At 42.5% G+C, this 14,981-nt stretch overlaps 1 protein-coding gene across 9 annotated transcripts in view; it reads left to right on the top strand.

Annotated features, from left to right (window-relative positions):
- The window catches only part of IL1R1 (interleukin 1 receptor type 1), a 58,907-nt gene extending 52,113 nt beyond the window's left edge, over positions 1–6,794 (top strand). For all 9 annotated transcript variants that reach the window (XM_028515597.2, XM_036028357.1, XM_036028354.1 and 6 more), the window contains 3 exons: positions 1,878–2,021; positions 2,805–2,972; positions 3,526–6,794. In XM_028515597.2, the coding sequence (XP_028371398.1) occupies positions 1,878–2,021; positions 2,805–2,972; positions 3,526–3,947 (734 nt within the window). In that variant the 3' untranslated portion in view covers positions 3,948–6,794. The remainder of the gene's footprint in view (positions 1–1,877; positions 2,022–2,804; positions 2,973–3,525) is intronic.
- Positions 6,795–14,981: the final 8,187 nt, after the last annotated feature.

The raw sequence follows: 14,981 nt of genomic DNA, 5'->3' as shown, positions 1-14,981 counted from the left end.
GAGCTTTTCTGTCCTGCTCTCTCCCAAAACAAATGTACTTCCATAGCACCATATGTCCCAATCACAATATTTATCATACTTAGTTTTCTTTACTTGACTATAAATTCTGTGATGGTATAGACCATTTATTTTGCTAATTATTCCATTTCCAGAACTAGTAGCATCTTAAGTCTGGTCATGGTAGGTACCTAATGAATGTGTTCAGGTGAATGATGGATGCACAGGGGAAGTCTAAATATCCACTTTCTGGAGAGGATGTCAGAAGTCATCGATTTTTATCAGTTGTATAATCTTTATACACAGTATTAAGAGTATTTGTGAAATATTTTAAGATTAGTCGTAGTTAAATTAAAATAGGGTATTTATGAATACATACATGAAACAAAATCTAAACTGTTAGAACTGTAAGTGAATTTAGCAAGGTCACACTAGTCTACATATATACATAGTATTACTATGTATGTCTGTAAGTACCAATAACAAACCAATACCAGTAGAAATTAAATTGAAATGATAACCTTTAAAGTAGCATCAAAGACTGTCAAAGTCATAGGAATAAATCTAGTAAGAGCTGTTCAAGACCTCTGTAATATAAACTAAAAAAGAAAGAAACAAAAAAATTGTTGAGATAAATTGGAAAAGACCTAAACAGATGGGGGAATATATATTGTTCATATATTGAAAGACTCAATGTTATAAAGATGTTAGTTGTCCCCAAATGAATTTATAGATTCAAAACCATTCCACTAAAAATCTCAGCACAATTTGTGCAAGTATGGGTGTATGTGGGTGGTGGGGGTATGTGGTTTTAGGTGGGCTTACTCTAAAAGTCATAGGGAAATGTAAAGAGCCAAAAATACTCTCAGGGGTGTCCAACCTTTTGGCATCTCTGTGCCACACTGGAAGAAGAAGAGTTGTCTTGGGCCACACACTAAATACATTGTGACATGTAATCACACACACAAAAAAATCTAGTAATGTTTTAAGTAAATTTATGATATTGCGTTGGCTTGCATTCACAGCCATCCTGGGCTGTGTTCAGTCCATGGGCCACAGGTTGGACACCCCTAGTGGTCTTGAATAAAAACAGCAAGTCTGGAAGATTTATACTAGAGGTATCATGATCTTGTATGAAGCTACAGTTATGAAGACTATAAACATCAACTTTCAATTTAGCCGATTGATTGTTGGTCTGGAAAGTGGTATATCCGGATTTCTACTTTATACCCAAATCAATTGCAGATGGATCAAAGGCCTATATTGAAAAACTAAAATAAGAGAGCCTTTAGATTCTCTCTTCTTGATGCCTGCATGGCCCCTGACATTTAGAAGTCACTTTCTTCTTCTTTTTTCTTTTTCTTTACATCCTCCCTTTTTACCTCCTCTTCACCTTACTCCTTTGCCCCACCTGCTCTGCAATCTGTCGCTGAATGAATAATTAGCAAGTGAAACCTGGAGAATATGTAAGTGAGAAACATTTTGTGTGGTATCCCTAATCCCCCTTTTCTTCCAGCTTTTACCTTTTCTTCTGACTCTTCTACCTCTAGGAACTTTTGTTGGCTTTTGAGTGACTTTAACTCATTTTACTATGAAGTACTCTATCCTATGGTCCTTGTTATTTTTCTATGAGATTGTATATTATACTACTTAGGTGGAAATTTAATACAGTACATTTTTTTTACATAGCATCCATTCTAGTTGGCCTTGTACATTATTAATATCTATCATTAAGTGATAATGAATGGGTTAATACTATCTGGGATTTGGGACTGCAGGCTAATCCCAAATATGGTTTCTCTGGGATGATGATGTTTAATTTGTTATGCTCAAATTCTAATTTATTTGGTTCTAATATTTTTTTCTCTTTTTTGCTATAGTTCCCAATTTCCAGAAGCACATTATTAGTATATTTGCCATGTTAACAGTAGTAATTACAAGCTCTGTTTTCATTTATAAAATCTTCAAGATTGACATAGTACTTTGGTACAGGGATTCTTGCTATGACTTTCTCCCCAAAAAAGGTACAATTTTGTATTCAGTGGAATGTTTTCTTGTTGAAGAGAGGGACTAGTTAAGAGATGTAGAAGATAACTAAGAGGGATTTACTTAAATTTTAAAATGAAATGTAATATACATTAAAATAGTAGTTATTTTTATATATAATTGTAGTTTCATAACTGAACAGACTGAAAAGCATTGTTTTCCAAGTTACTGCCTTAATGTTTGTAATGGTTGGATAAACAGGCATTTAGAGCATGTGTTTATAAGTCCAGTTATTCAGAAACCATTGTTGAGTACCTTCTCTGCTCTGGGTAGGACACAGATCACCCAAGATTTGACTTCAAATCAAAGATAAGACTCAATTCTCATGCATCAGAGAAGCATTCTCTTGTTTAAGCCTTGTAAGAAAAACGAATACTACAATAACATATAAAAGGGAGAATGCTAGAATTCAGTGCTGTGGCATTTGGGGAAAAAGATAAGAATTGGAAGATAGTTCCCATACAGAGAGGTAAAGAACTCTGCATGTGAGGTAACCATCAAATAATAGAAGAACACATTGGTAGTAAAAAAAATAAGTAGAAATTTGTAAGAGTAGAACACTTTTAAAAGGTATGAACATTTGGTATTACGGCTTCATTCATACCATTTTATGAAAAAATAACTCATTTTTTTAAATTTAAATTATTTTACTGTTCAATTACAGTTGTCTGTATAATAATTCATTCTGAAATGCATTTTTGTAATATTGACTTTACCAAATCTCTTTTTTGTGATTTTAATATATAATATTTCCCCTTTAGCTTCAGATGGAAAGACCTATGATGCATACATACTATATCCAAAGACCCTTGAGGAAGGGTCCACCTCTAACTCAGACATTTTTGTATTTAAAGTCTTGCCTGAGGTCTTAGAAAAACAGTGTGGATATAAGCTGTTCATTTATGGAAGGGATGACTACGCTGGGGAAGGTATGAACATAACGGGAAGAAGTAAAAATTTTGTTTTGAAACAAATTTAATTATTAAATTACTTGGGTTAAGTTGGATTTCATCTTTCTAGAAAACTGTGGCCGTCTAGGCCACACTTATTTGACAATTTTAAGAACCTCCTCAGTGGTACATAATGGTGGTTTCCACATTATTTAATGTAAAATATTTACTTTTCTCATGTTTTGTTGAAATTAATTAACTGAGTTGTATTTCATTTTGAAAAACTTAACAGTTAGATCTGAAAATTGCTTTAAACCAATACAATAAATAGGAATGGTATAGATCAACTGGTTTAATAAGGTTTTTAAATTTCTATTGAAAGTGTTCTGAGTCCTAAGTGAAATATTCAGCTTTAGTGAGTCTTTTTTTTTTTTTGAACAGGTCTCTAAAATGAGAACCTTCTTTAATCTTAAGTAAGGCAAGAGAAAAGAGTGTTAGAGATATGGGGGATGAAACTTTTGGAGGTTTGGTTTTGGAGAGAATGATTATAAACAGAAATTGTACTTACTCTGACATACTTCATGTTTTCCAGACTTTGTTGAAGTCACTAATGAAAACATAAAGAAAAGCAGAAGGCTGATTATTATTTTGGTTCGAGAAACATCAGGATTCACCTGGCTGGGGAGTTCATCTGAAGAGCAAATAGTGATGTACAATGCTCTCATTCAGGATGGAATTAAAGTTGTCCTACTGGAGTTGGAGAAAATCCAGGACTACGAGAAAATGCCAGAATCCATTAAATTCATTAAGCGGAAACATGGGGCCATACGCTGGTCAGGGGACTTCTCAGAGGAAACATCACAGTCTGCAAAGACCAGGTTCTGGAAGAACGTCAGGTACCACATGCCAGCTCAGCACCAGCCCTCTTCATCCAAGCCCCAGTTGCTATTCTCGGCCACCAGGCCAGATTCCAAGGAGAAACTGCAAAGGGAGGTGCACATGCCTTTTGGGTAGCAAGGAGGACCTTGGCTAAGAGTTCCTTGGGTGACTCCTGTCTTAGGATGTTGCACCTTGGGCCATGCCTCCACTGACTTGTATGGTCAAAAAATGCACCTGTGTGATCATTTATCTCCAAGGTCACCTGGAATCTGATTGTTAAGGGAGCAGGATGTGGTGACAATAGCAGGCCAGGGCAATTCAGGGCAGAGGGCTTGGGAAGGCCTTTAAAAAGGCAACAAATGCCCTCTGTGAACATTTGAACTTCTGAGAAAAGGCACTGGGAGAGCAAACGAGAGGAAAGAACATCGAGAAAATATATTGTCTAGAGACAGTTTTATGAAATCATTTACAGTCCAAGGGTGGGACTGTGGCTCAGTCTGGGGATTATAGGGTCCCTTGAGTGGCCAGTGAAGTCCCAAGATGACTGATACTTCCTAGGAAAATGTAGAAGTATTCTTGGAGAACTTTCCACTTGCCTTGCATTTTTCATACACATCTACAGCCAGCAGTCATTTTCCAAAGACTGAATCTCATTTATAGACCTTTAAAATTGTCATTTCAGTGAACAAAGGGATTCTCTCCAGGATTCTAAGATTTTGAAATAACCTTAACTTTCCACTGTAAAGAGAATTTCAAAAATAAGAGTAGCATAGAACTGATCCCTTTTAACATTTCTCCCTGGAATGACTATTTTGTTCTACCTTATTTCTCTGCCTTTCATTTGACTGATTATTTCTTTGGAAGGACAGCTGTCAAGTCACTTCCTGTCTCCACTGTGTCATACACATGGCCCACAGATTAACTGTCCTGTGTGAAACACTGCCCCCATAGCGTCCCACTCTTGCTAAAGATGGCTCTACCTCCACAGGGCTCTCCTGGCTCAGGAGCTAAAGCCCAAGTTCTCTCATTAACATTTCAGTAATGCTCCCAAACCTTCAGTCTGTCCACACAGCCATCTCCTCTCTGACCTGCTATGTGAATTCCCAGGTCAGCCCATGTGCCTTTGAACCTGCCCCCAGTGCTCCTCTATCTCTGCCTCCTTCCTGTCTTCTTTGAGAAGAATGCCTTCTGGAATTTTCCCTAGCTGGCCAGAATTCAAACTTATTCCAATTGTTTTCCCAACAGACGCCTCTCAGTCAGTCTGATGGTACTTATAGTTGGCTGTCACTATGTGAGAAGTCACTCTGTCTCCTGCTGAAGCCCTGCTCCCTGAAGCCTTGCTGTCCACAGTGCCTTCACAAATAATTTGCACATATGACATAGATTTGTATAGTACTTTGTCTAAAAATGTCCACAGAGTACCTTATTTCATATTTGCAATCATCTTGACTTTATAGTGAGTAGGTGACCTGTGGTAAAACAATTACACTCTCTGTCCTGGGCTTGTATCTTCAGGGCAGGCTTCTGGATGGTGTTTAGAAGATGTGATCTCAGGCCCGCACATTTCCCTTTCACCTTGATCCCAGCACTTTGGTTGGAAGAAATGATAGTTTTCTAGGATAGTGGCTGAGTCAAGGCATGCTTCTAATTAAAAAAACAAATTCCAAACTTTTGAATGCTGGAATTTACAAAAATTATGTTAGATTTTATGCAAAATTTTCTGCTTTTATATATTCTTTCCCTCAACATAAATGTGTCTTGTTAAATTAAATAAAAATGAGAACAAGTTGGGTTTTTCTGATATAGAAAAATATTTTTAAAAACTTGATAATAGCCCTTAGGATAATTAGAGGAAAACCCTGAAAACTGAAATGCCACATGTATGTGCCATTTACTGAAATTGTATGAGCATGGATAGGCTTTCTTTTGGGGGGGGGGGTTATTTTTAACATTTATTATTATTGTTGAACACAAACTTTTATTTGGTCATCTTCCCCCCTCAAAAGTAGTAAGAACTAGAGAGAAACAGAATTTAATACCTTGGCTCTCCTCTTCCTACCTCTTTTCTCTTGGATTCCCTCCAGCAGTCTCAGTGACAGTTCTGTTGCGAAGTTGCTGTTTTTAAAGAAAGTGCCTTCTTTTCATCTGGCAGCATACAGACCCTGCAGCTTTGTGGGTGCCTCCTCCAAAAAAAAGCTGATAAGAAGCTTTAAGTCATGCTGAGCATTTTTAGTAGGTCATCTGTAAAATATATTTGCATGTGTAGTTCCCAGAAAGCCAGTTTTGAAACTGAGAATTAGTGGCAAAATTGACCAGAAAGTAAGGGGAATGGAAAGTAACCAGGAATGAGCAGTGGCATTGCCAGCATTGTACCTGGAATTTTGAGAGGGACAAGAATTAAGGGATATGCCTGGGCAGAGGAGGGGCCCTAGTAGGAAGGTGGGATGTCACACTGTCATTCCCATCACCTGGGGAGGATTCCAGAGGAAGGAAGTAGCTACACTCCTGGGAACTTCCTTTGTTTTATTGTTTTTCCCCCAAAACCTCTTTTAAGCTTTTCCTTTCAGGACTTTCCTGTTAATTAGATTTTACTGCATTTTCTGATTTTATATATATATATATATGTATATAAAATATATATATAGGGTCAGTCTTGAGTGTTTAAGAAGTTTGCACATACACTAAAGTGTTTCAAGTTGCTAACAACACTGGCTTAGCAGAATTTATATTTTCATTCTCTTGACTCTTTTATTTACAATTAAAGGAAAAGTATTGAGCCAGTTTTTTAAAGGACATTTTTGGTTAATTATATTTGCACTGGTTAATGAAGAAGGGCTTTTTATAAACTCATGTGTATAATTCTGCAGCAGATACCAAATATTTTTATGTAGTAAAAATGTCATTTCATGCACAGCATGTATCATTGATCAATGGACTATACTTGTTTTCTAATAAAATTGTGAAGACCTGGTATTAAGTATTCTCATGAAAATCTTTCCTTGCTCACCCTCTCCTGGGCTTACCTACACATGCCCAGGTCTGATGGGGGGAACACCTTCTGCAATGGGAGGTCAGTGGTATTAGCCATATATTGAGCCCTAACTCCCATTTGTGGCCTCAACCATACTCACTCTGTTTGCTTCCTTTTAAATGGATGGTAATATACATCATATTATTATGGACCTTTTACTAGGCCAGCAAATAAGGACAAAATTCATATAGACTTTTATATTTCACAAAAGGTTTGACCCAGGAGGTAAACACAATTGGCAGACTTGGTGGTAGACTCTACAGAACACAAATCCTGGTGGTCAGTGAAACTTTTACGCCCTCCTGGTCAGTGTAAGGTTTTCTTAGACCCCGCTGAGGAAATAAACAGCCAATTAGCCATGGAAACAGGCAGATGAGCTTTATTTTGGAAGTTTTGTGCTCCCTGGTGACGTTCTCCCCCCCCCCCCCACCCACCCAGAGAAGGGGCTAAGAAAAGACCACATAGGAGAAGGGAAAGGCTGGGAGTTTTATATGGCTGGACTTCGAGCAGGAGCCAAGGATTGGGTCTTGGTGAACAAGGAAGCAACTTAGCATTGGTGGCCCCTGGTCTGATGTCAGTCACCTCTTCTGGGTCCGAGTTCAGTTGCCATATTGCTTGTAGTCCAAATGGTGGCCATATTTGTAGTCCAAAATGCTAATTATGACTAGATTCCCACTTGTCCTACCCTGCCCATCCTGACATTACGACCTCTTTGGTATAGGGATAAGGGGGCGTCGTGGTCAATCTGGCTTCTTCGTGCTGTCAGAATGGGCGCAGAGGGGAGGGGCGAGAGGTCGGCTGTTTCTGGTCCGTCAGGCAAGGGCAAGTAGGTGTGGGCCTGAAGCAGCATCTGGTTGAAGGTAACCCGGGAGGCTTCACGAATTTTTCCTGGAGAAACTTCAGGAAACAGGCAAAACATTAATAGTATGCAGATTATTATGAGTGGCCCTAGGACCGGGGCCAGGGTGGTAAAGAGTAAAGAATGTCACCACGGAGTTGTTTTGAGAGAGGTAGGGTCCTGGCGTAATTTGTCCCTGAGATCCTGTAGGGTATTGACATTTCTCTCTACTAGGCTGCTTTTATTCACATAGAAGCAGCAATGTTTCTACAGAAAGACATGTCCCTCCTTTTTCTGCTGTTAGTAGGTTTAGGGCTTTACGATTCTGGAGAACAACCTGGGCTACCGAGGTTATCTGTCTTTGCAAAGATGCTAGAGAGGTGGCAGAGGCATTAAGGGCCTGCTCCAACTCAACCCATAGTTGGCGAGTGGCTTGGAGACTGTGCGCTAACCCAGCACTGCCTAACCCAGCTGTTGGCAGGGTTGTGAAGGTTATACCTGCTAGTATAAGCAGGAGGACTGGCCCGTTTTTGATGCCTGGTTAGTTTGTCCCTGAGCTTCCCCTCTCTATAAAGCATAAGCTGTGGGGTCAGCATAGTCAGGAAGCAGGGGAAGGCAGAGGCAGAGTTAACGGTCCATAGCAGCATTCATTGCACCAAAAAATGTACCAGGGGGCTGGTGGTGGTTCCTGATATGGGAATAGTTTGGTTGCAGGAGGAGGTGCTATCAGTGGCGTAACATACCTGCAGCTGGCTTCCAGGATCTTGGAGGAGAGGTACATCCTTTAAGAGGAAAGGTGTAGGGGGAGTCAGTGACATTGAGAGGATTAGGGATGGAGACAGCTGCGATCGGAGAATGGTCGAGATAAGCACATAAGAAACAGTAATATTTCCTGTGTCAGTAAGGTTTAGGAGGGAAATACCTTGACGTAGGGTTTTAGTCCATGGACCTGGAATAAGAGCTCAGTATATTTCAATGGAACTCCGGGGATGCAAATAGGAGAGGCTTTGGCACAGTTTTCCCTTTACTCCCTGCTCCCATTTGGAGTCCCACAGGTTATTAATAGCAAAGCGCCAAGGCTGGAGAGTACTCCATTCATGGTATTTGCAATAGTAGTAGGGGCAGCCTTCCATGTGTGTCTAGCCAGAGTTTGCAGTTACTACCCATCTGATCATAGAGGGAACAGAGAGCATGCCATCCGTATGGGGCAGTCCAGCAGTCTAGCCCTTAAAGCTACTTATGGAAGCAGAGAGAAGGATGGATGTAGAGCAACCAGAGGGAGGGCAATTCGTGGAAGTGACTAGGTGAGAAACCACCTGTCCATCTTTGTTACGGGTCTTACATATGAAGAATCTGCAAATGTATTTGCTTTGTAGTTTAGGAATGGTTTCTGACAGGCATGGGTGAGCAAGGAGGAGGAGGAGGAACAGTAAAAACTTAATCGGGAGAATCTGGTGTTCGAGTAAAGCAGACTTGGATATTTCCTACAAACTGCGCTGACCACTTTTCCGAGACAGGGGCTGGCTTAAGGCAGATTTGGACTGGTTGGGCAGTGCTGGCCTGGCCAGGAACTCCAGGGTTCCAAACTAAGGGATTTATTTTTTGTAAAATCTGCTTTGGGATATTATTTTCCTTTTTGTCTTTACAAGCTAGCATAATTATAAGGACCTTATATGAGGCTTCCCTGTAACTTTAAAATAGTTTTCCAGTCTGGCCAAGAGGTTTTTTTTTTTAGCAGTGGTATAGGGCATTGTGGAATAATAAGAAAAGAATGCTTCAAAGACTTGGCTTTTAAACTGACAAGTGATAGGGGGCGTGTTGGAGTTCCGTTAACCCCCATGACCGAGATCTGGGAAGGGGTAAGGGGACCAGAATGTGATGGCAAGGCTGAATAGGTAGCTCCCATGTCCACTAGGAATGAGATAGACTTACTATTTGCCGCATTACCCTGGGCTTGACGAGGGTAATGAGTGTGTTTGAGTCCGGCCCTCATCAGTTGCCCATGAAGCCAAGGAGCTTTAAGGCCGGAGAGGAGTCCTCACCTTGGCTGGCTGGTTCCCCGCGTAGAGGCGCCAGGAACGAGCCTTTAAGGGGACAGGCATCTCTTTAACGGCCGAGCTGCCAGCAGTTGAAGCAGTTTGGTGGGCGGTTGACCACATTTGAAACAGGCTCCTGGCAGTGTTTCTTTCGGTGGCCCGGACTTTGACTTGGCCCCTGGGCTGCTGTCCTGGGTTTTCCGGCTGGCCTCAGGACTGCTACTATAGCCTGGGTCTGCAGGGCTACCTTCTGTTGCAGGCGCGCTCGGCAAGCAGCCTTAGCATTCCTGTCCCAGTAAAAACCTTTAAATGCCACGTTTACCAGATCTTGGATGGGGGTTTGAGCACTGTCTTCTGCCTTTTTTAGTTTTTTTTGAATGCCTGGGGCTGAATTATAAGGTATTGACGTATTAACACCTGTCTGTCTGGAGACGATGGGTTTATATTAGGGTTTTTCTGAAAGGCCTTTAGCAGTCTGTTGCAGAAGAGTGCAGGGTTTTGTTTTGAAATTACTTAGAACTATGTAAAGGTTTTTGCAGGCCATATTAAAGGCAAGGGTTAAAATACGGAAGTTACTGATGAGTTACGAGGGATTTTTAGAAAAGTTTTGTAGCCTTCCCTTGTACTGCTGTTGATTAGCTATTGAGAAAGGCACGTGTAACCGAGTACGGCCCTATTTAAAGGAGGAAAAAAAAACTACCGTAAGCTGCTGTTTGCCAGCATTACGAAAACTCTGGGTGCTGTGGTGCCCCGCCCCCTGCTCTGCTCAGGACAGAGGCTGGAAAAAACCAAAAAAAACCCGAAGAGATGAGGCTTAGGACTTCGGCACAGCTGGAAAAAAAACGCCTCCGTTTAAAATGTTACCTTTTCCACAGCACTGGAGAGGCAGGTACCCTGCTGTTCTGAGTGGCCAGTTAATTACTTTATTGTTTTGGGGACCTACAGTAGCTTTTAGGTTTAGAAGTTTACAATGCTCCAAAGACTTAATTCCTCAGTTTTCTTTCTGAGTTTTACAGTTAAGGATGGAATGAGATTTTATTTTTTTGTACCCTTGTTTTTAGGCAATGTGGGCATAGTAGGGCCAAGTCCAATATAAAGCTGAAATTGAATGCAAGGCTTGGGTTAGGCAGATAAGGAATATTATCACCTCCTGCTGCACGCAATAAGGATCAAAGGCATGGTTTTACAGATTAGATGGCTGTCTGGCTAGAAAATAAACACAGCAATTACCTGGTAAAGCAGACAGGCATGAGAGTAGCCAGAGATACAAATGGAGTCAGAGCAAGGAGAAAACACTTGAGGCAAATTTGAAAAAATACCCAGTTAGGAGAACAGAGCCTGGAAAAGGCTGAACTTTTACTACAGGCTAAAATCTTGCTGTTTTTTGAAAGACTACACCTAAGTGGGGAATGTACTACAGGGATGAGACCATGTATGCTTTTACAGTGTGCCTTTAGCTGCGGGGACATTTGCTTGCAGTTGGCGGGAAACCTAGTGGTTTTTTTTTTTTTTTTTTTTTTTTTACTTTGTTGCTGCCAGTGCCCTTGTGGCTTTTAAATACTTGACCAGTGCCCTTGGGGTGCGGCGATTTTTTGAGAGAGAGAAAGAAAGCAAGACATTTGCCCAGCAGACATAACACTGTTTACCCGCTTCAGTTTTTGCAAGGGGTATTCGGATACAAATTGAGTTGTTAGAAGTTACCTGGGGAGAAAGAGCTGCTGCAAGCTTACAACAAGCTAATGAACGAAACCGATTTTTTCTGGTGAGGTTTGGAGGCAGAAAAGGCTAAGGAATCCAAGTAATAGATTAGATTGTGTTGCTTATGTGCAGGGCTTTTAAAAGCCGTTATTCCTTTGGTTATCCCTGACTTTTTACATGTTTCAGTTTCTCCCCTGTCTAATACAGCCAGGGGGGCTTGGAGTGCTGGGTGACCAGCCTTTAAGTGCACTTTCCCAGACCAGCCGGAGTTTAATTGCCATGATTGGAATTCCCTGAGGCCCCAGCACATTTGAGGGATTGACCTCAGACACCCCAGCAAGGCCCCCACTTACGCAGGGACACTTAAAGATTTGGGCTGGAGGAAGGGGTGGGGGGTGGGGGGTGGGCTGCCTCTTTTCTTCGGAGCCCGGGCAGAACCAGAGCACTCATTTCAGATCTTATTGCTTTTACTTCTGAGGATAGGCTTAGTGTTACAGGGTGCAGCCAAGAGGGGGGGCCCCAAATAGGCATTTGAAATGGGGCCCAGAACTTAAGGTGTCTAGGAGATTTTAAGATGTCTCCATCCCCTGCCCAGGGTGTGGGTTGGGGGAAGGGACAAATGGAGCAGGGCCATTGAGAGCTGTTTAGCATAGCAAAAGCCTTGCAGCTAAGCTCTGGCGTGGTTGTTTGGCATATCTATAACCTTTGACTGGTTGCATAGATATGTTTAAGTAGCTGTGCTCAGCTCTAAGCCAGGGGAATGGAAGTAACTTCCCCACCCAGAAGTAACTTCCCCACCCAGATGTAACTAGGGGGGCGGGTCCCCTGCAGTCCAGTAAAGCTGGAAGGATATGAGTTCTGGCATGTGAAACCGAGTGTGGGAGGAGTCGGAAATGGGGCTGCAGAAGAAGATTGGCCGCGGGGATTTAAAACCCAGACTTGGTGGCCACTGTGAGGAGGAGAACCATGCTGCTTTAGGGAGGAGAGCCATGCGCAGCCCTGAGAAGAGAAGCACATGGACTTGATGGAGTGTAGACTCCTGCAGCCCTGAGAGGAGAGCCATGCTGTTTTGAGGAGAACCACGCGGCAGCCCTGGAGGAGAGAACCATGCAGTTTTGGCAGAGTGGGGACCCCCACAGCTTTAGAAGGGGGAACCACCACCTGGTTTTAGCAGAGATCCCGGTGACTCAGCGGAGGGTGCCGGGAACCCAGGGAGGTCTCCCAGTCGAGATGGAGTACTAACTGGGAAGAGCCAGAGGACTGCCTAAGCCATGGACTTATATTTCCTTTCCTGAGATATACGGTACTCTGGACTGGGCAAAGGGGGAAGGAAGGAAGGACTGTGTGTTTGTGGGTGTTTTAGGGACTTTAGGATTTTTTGATAGACATTAGGTCACTACTTTAAGTTAGTATAGCATTAAATAAACATTTCCTTTCCTTTTCACAAATCTCTGGCATTGAGAGATGTCTTTCCTCTAGCGGCGGACATAACGGACCCGGGGCCTTCTTTCAATAATAGTATATCATCCCAGGCCCCCCTTGTTGTGTTCTGTAACATTAGCACTTTAAAATTTCCCACCCCCACAGCACAGCATATCCTTAATTCCGAAGATGATCATACTCACTGTGTTCCAAATGTCTGGAGACAAAGGGTTAAGTTTTCTGGCACAGCCTTGGCATTTTTCCCCTGCATAGGCCTCTGCCGGAGGAAGGCTGCTGGCTGGTGGGGGCTGGTAGGGAGGGGGGAAAGGAGGGGGGATAAAGGCCCTCAGAGGGAGGGGGAGAATGAGGAGGGAAGCAAGATTTTCAGGAGAGGCAGAAAAAGAAGGTAGAGAGCTCCGGAGTCATTAGGAGAGAGAGAGAGAATGCAGATTCATTTTTTCCGGGGCAAGAGGACTTGTGCCGTGGAACAATGGGTGCATAAGTCCGGGCGGGAGCACAAAGTTCTGAAGCTCTGAATGTGGAGACCTTAGATTATTTTCCAGTCTGTCTGCAAAAGCTATTCAAGTTAATAAGGGTAACAAAAACAAAATAGAAAGTGCCTTCAGGGGGGTCAGGTTTTGCAATTACTGAACGGATATAACGGCCAGGCCGTATCGAATAGAAAAATCAGTCATTTCTGTTTAAGGCCAGACACCCTAGAGGTGACTTAGGGTCTGGTTTGGACCCCTGCCCTCCCGTTCCTGGTCCCAAGGACGGAGGTTAGTGGCTGAGAATTGGCGTCCCGCAACTCAAACCACCAACCAAATCAGACAGATGAGTTCAAAAATCTGAAGACGTCTCCCGCAAGATTTTTAACCCCAGAGGAGAACCAGTGTTTCCCGGAGAGTTCCCTGACGTGGCGCCACTATTTTCGGAAGGAGGCCAGTGCCTCCGGAGGACAGGAGAACCCGGACGGAAATCCCGGGACCAGGAAGTTGAGGGACTGCAGCACTTACCCTGATTCGGTGCTCAGACTGGTGGGGTAGCCATAAGGCCTCCTCGGGGAGCCGGGAGAGGAGCAGTCTCCAGGAGACAATGATTCCTCCTGGGTTTCGGCACCAAATGTAAGGTTTACTTAGACCCCGCTGAGGAAATAAACAGCCAATTAGCCATGGAAACAGAGAGATGAGCTTTATTTTGGAAGTTTGTGCTCCCTGGTGACGTTTTCCCGCCCAGAGAAGGGGCTAAGAAAAGACCACGTGGGAGAAGGGAAAGGCTGGGAGTTTTATATGGCTGGACTTCAAGCGGGAGCCAAGGATTGGGTCTTGGTGAACAAAGAAGCAACTTAGCATTGGTGGCTCCTGGTCTGATGTCAGTCACCTCTTCTGGGTCCGAGTTCAGTTGCCATATTGCTTGTAGTCCAAATGGTGGCCATATTTGTAGTCCAAAATGCTAATTATGACTAGATTCCCACTTGTCCTACCCTGCCCATCCTGACAGTCAGTGCCTTTTTATTTTGCCTCATAGCAGTTCTAACAAGCAGACAATGCTGTTGGCACCTACTAAGGTGGCAGGTCAACTTAGAATTGGGGTGGGGGTCAACTATAAATCCTGCCTCCACCACTTACTTGGTATGAAAACTTGGACAAACTATTTGAGCCCCCGTTTCATCACCTATAAAATGGATATAATACCTAATTCATAGCATTGTGTAAGGGTTAAAAAGATGAAATAGATTATGGCAAACACAGTGCCTAGCATACAGCAGGTCCTCAGAAAATGGTAGCTTCATTAGCAATTCTATGAGTAAACCTTGTTATCTCAGGTCATAGTAGAATCTGCAAAAGGAATGGATAAAACTAGAAGTGGCTATTGACACCAAGGAGGAAGCAAAGGAATCCTAAAAATAAGGGCAAAGTACAAGATAACCAGGTGAAGTTGTGTGATGAGGAATCTTAGAGCTGTTGTCTCTCCTCAGCCCCAGGAGTTTCTGTGTCATTGACCACCGACGGTCAACAACTAATGTTCACAGTGACCCTCTGCCAGCCCCAACTTTAAAAGATGTTTAATGGTCTGAATAAAGAAAGAGATTTGTTTTAACACATTCCTGAGGTACTTTTCAATAGAAATAAAAATATAAGCAC

Source organism: Phyllostomus discolor, chromosome 6 (assembly GCF_004126475.2).
Source record: "Phyllostomus discolor isolate MPI-MPIP mPhyDis1 chromosome 6, mPhyDis1.pri.v3, whole genome shotgun sequence".
NCBI classification, from domain to species: Eukaryota; Metazoa; Chordata; class Mammalia; order Chiroptera; family Phyllostomidae; genus Phyllostomus; species Phyllostomus discolor.
Note: the sequence above shows the minus strand (reverse complement) of the source record. Positions and strands in the feature narration are given on the sequence as shown.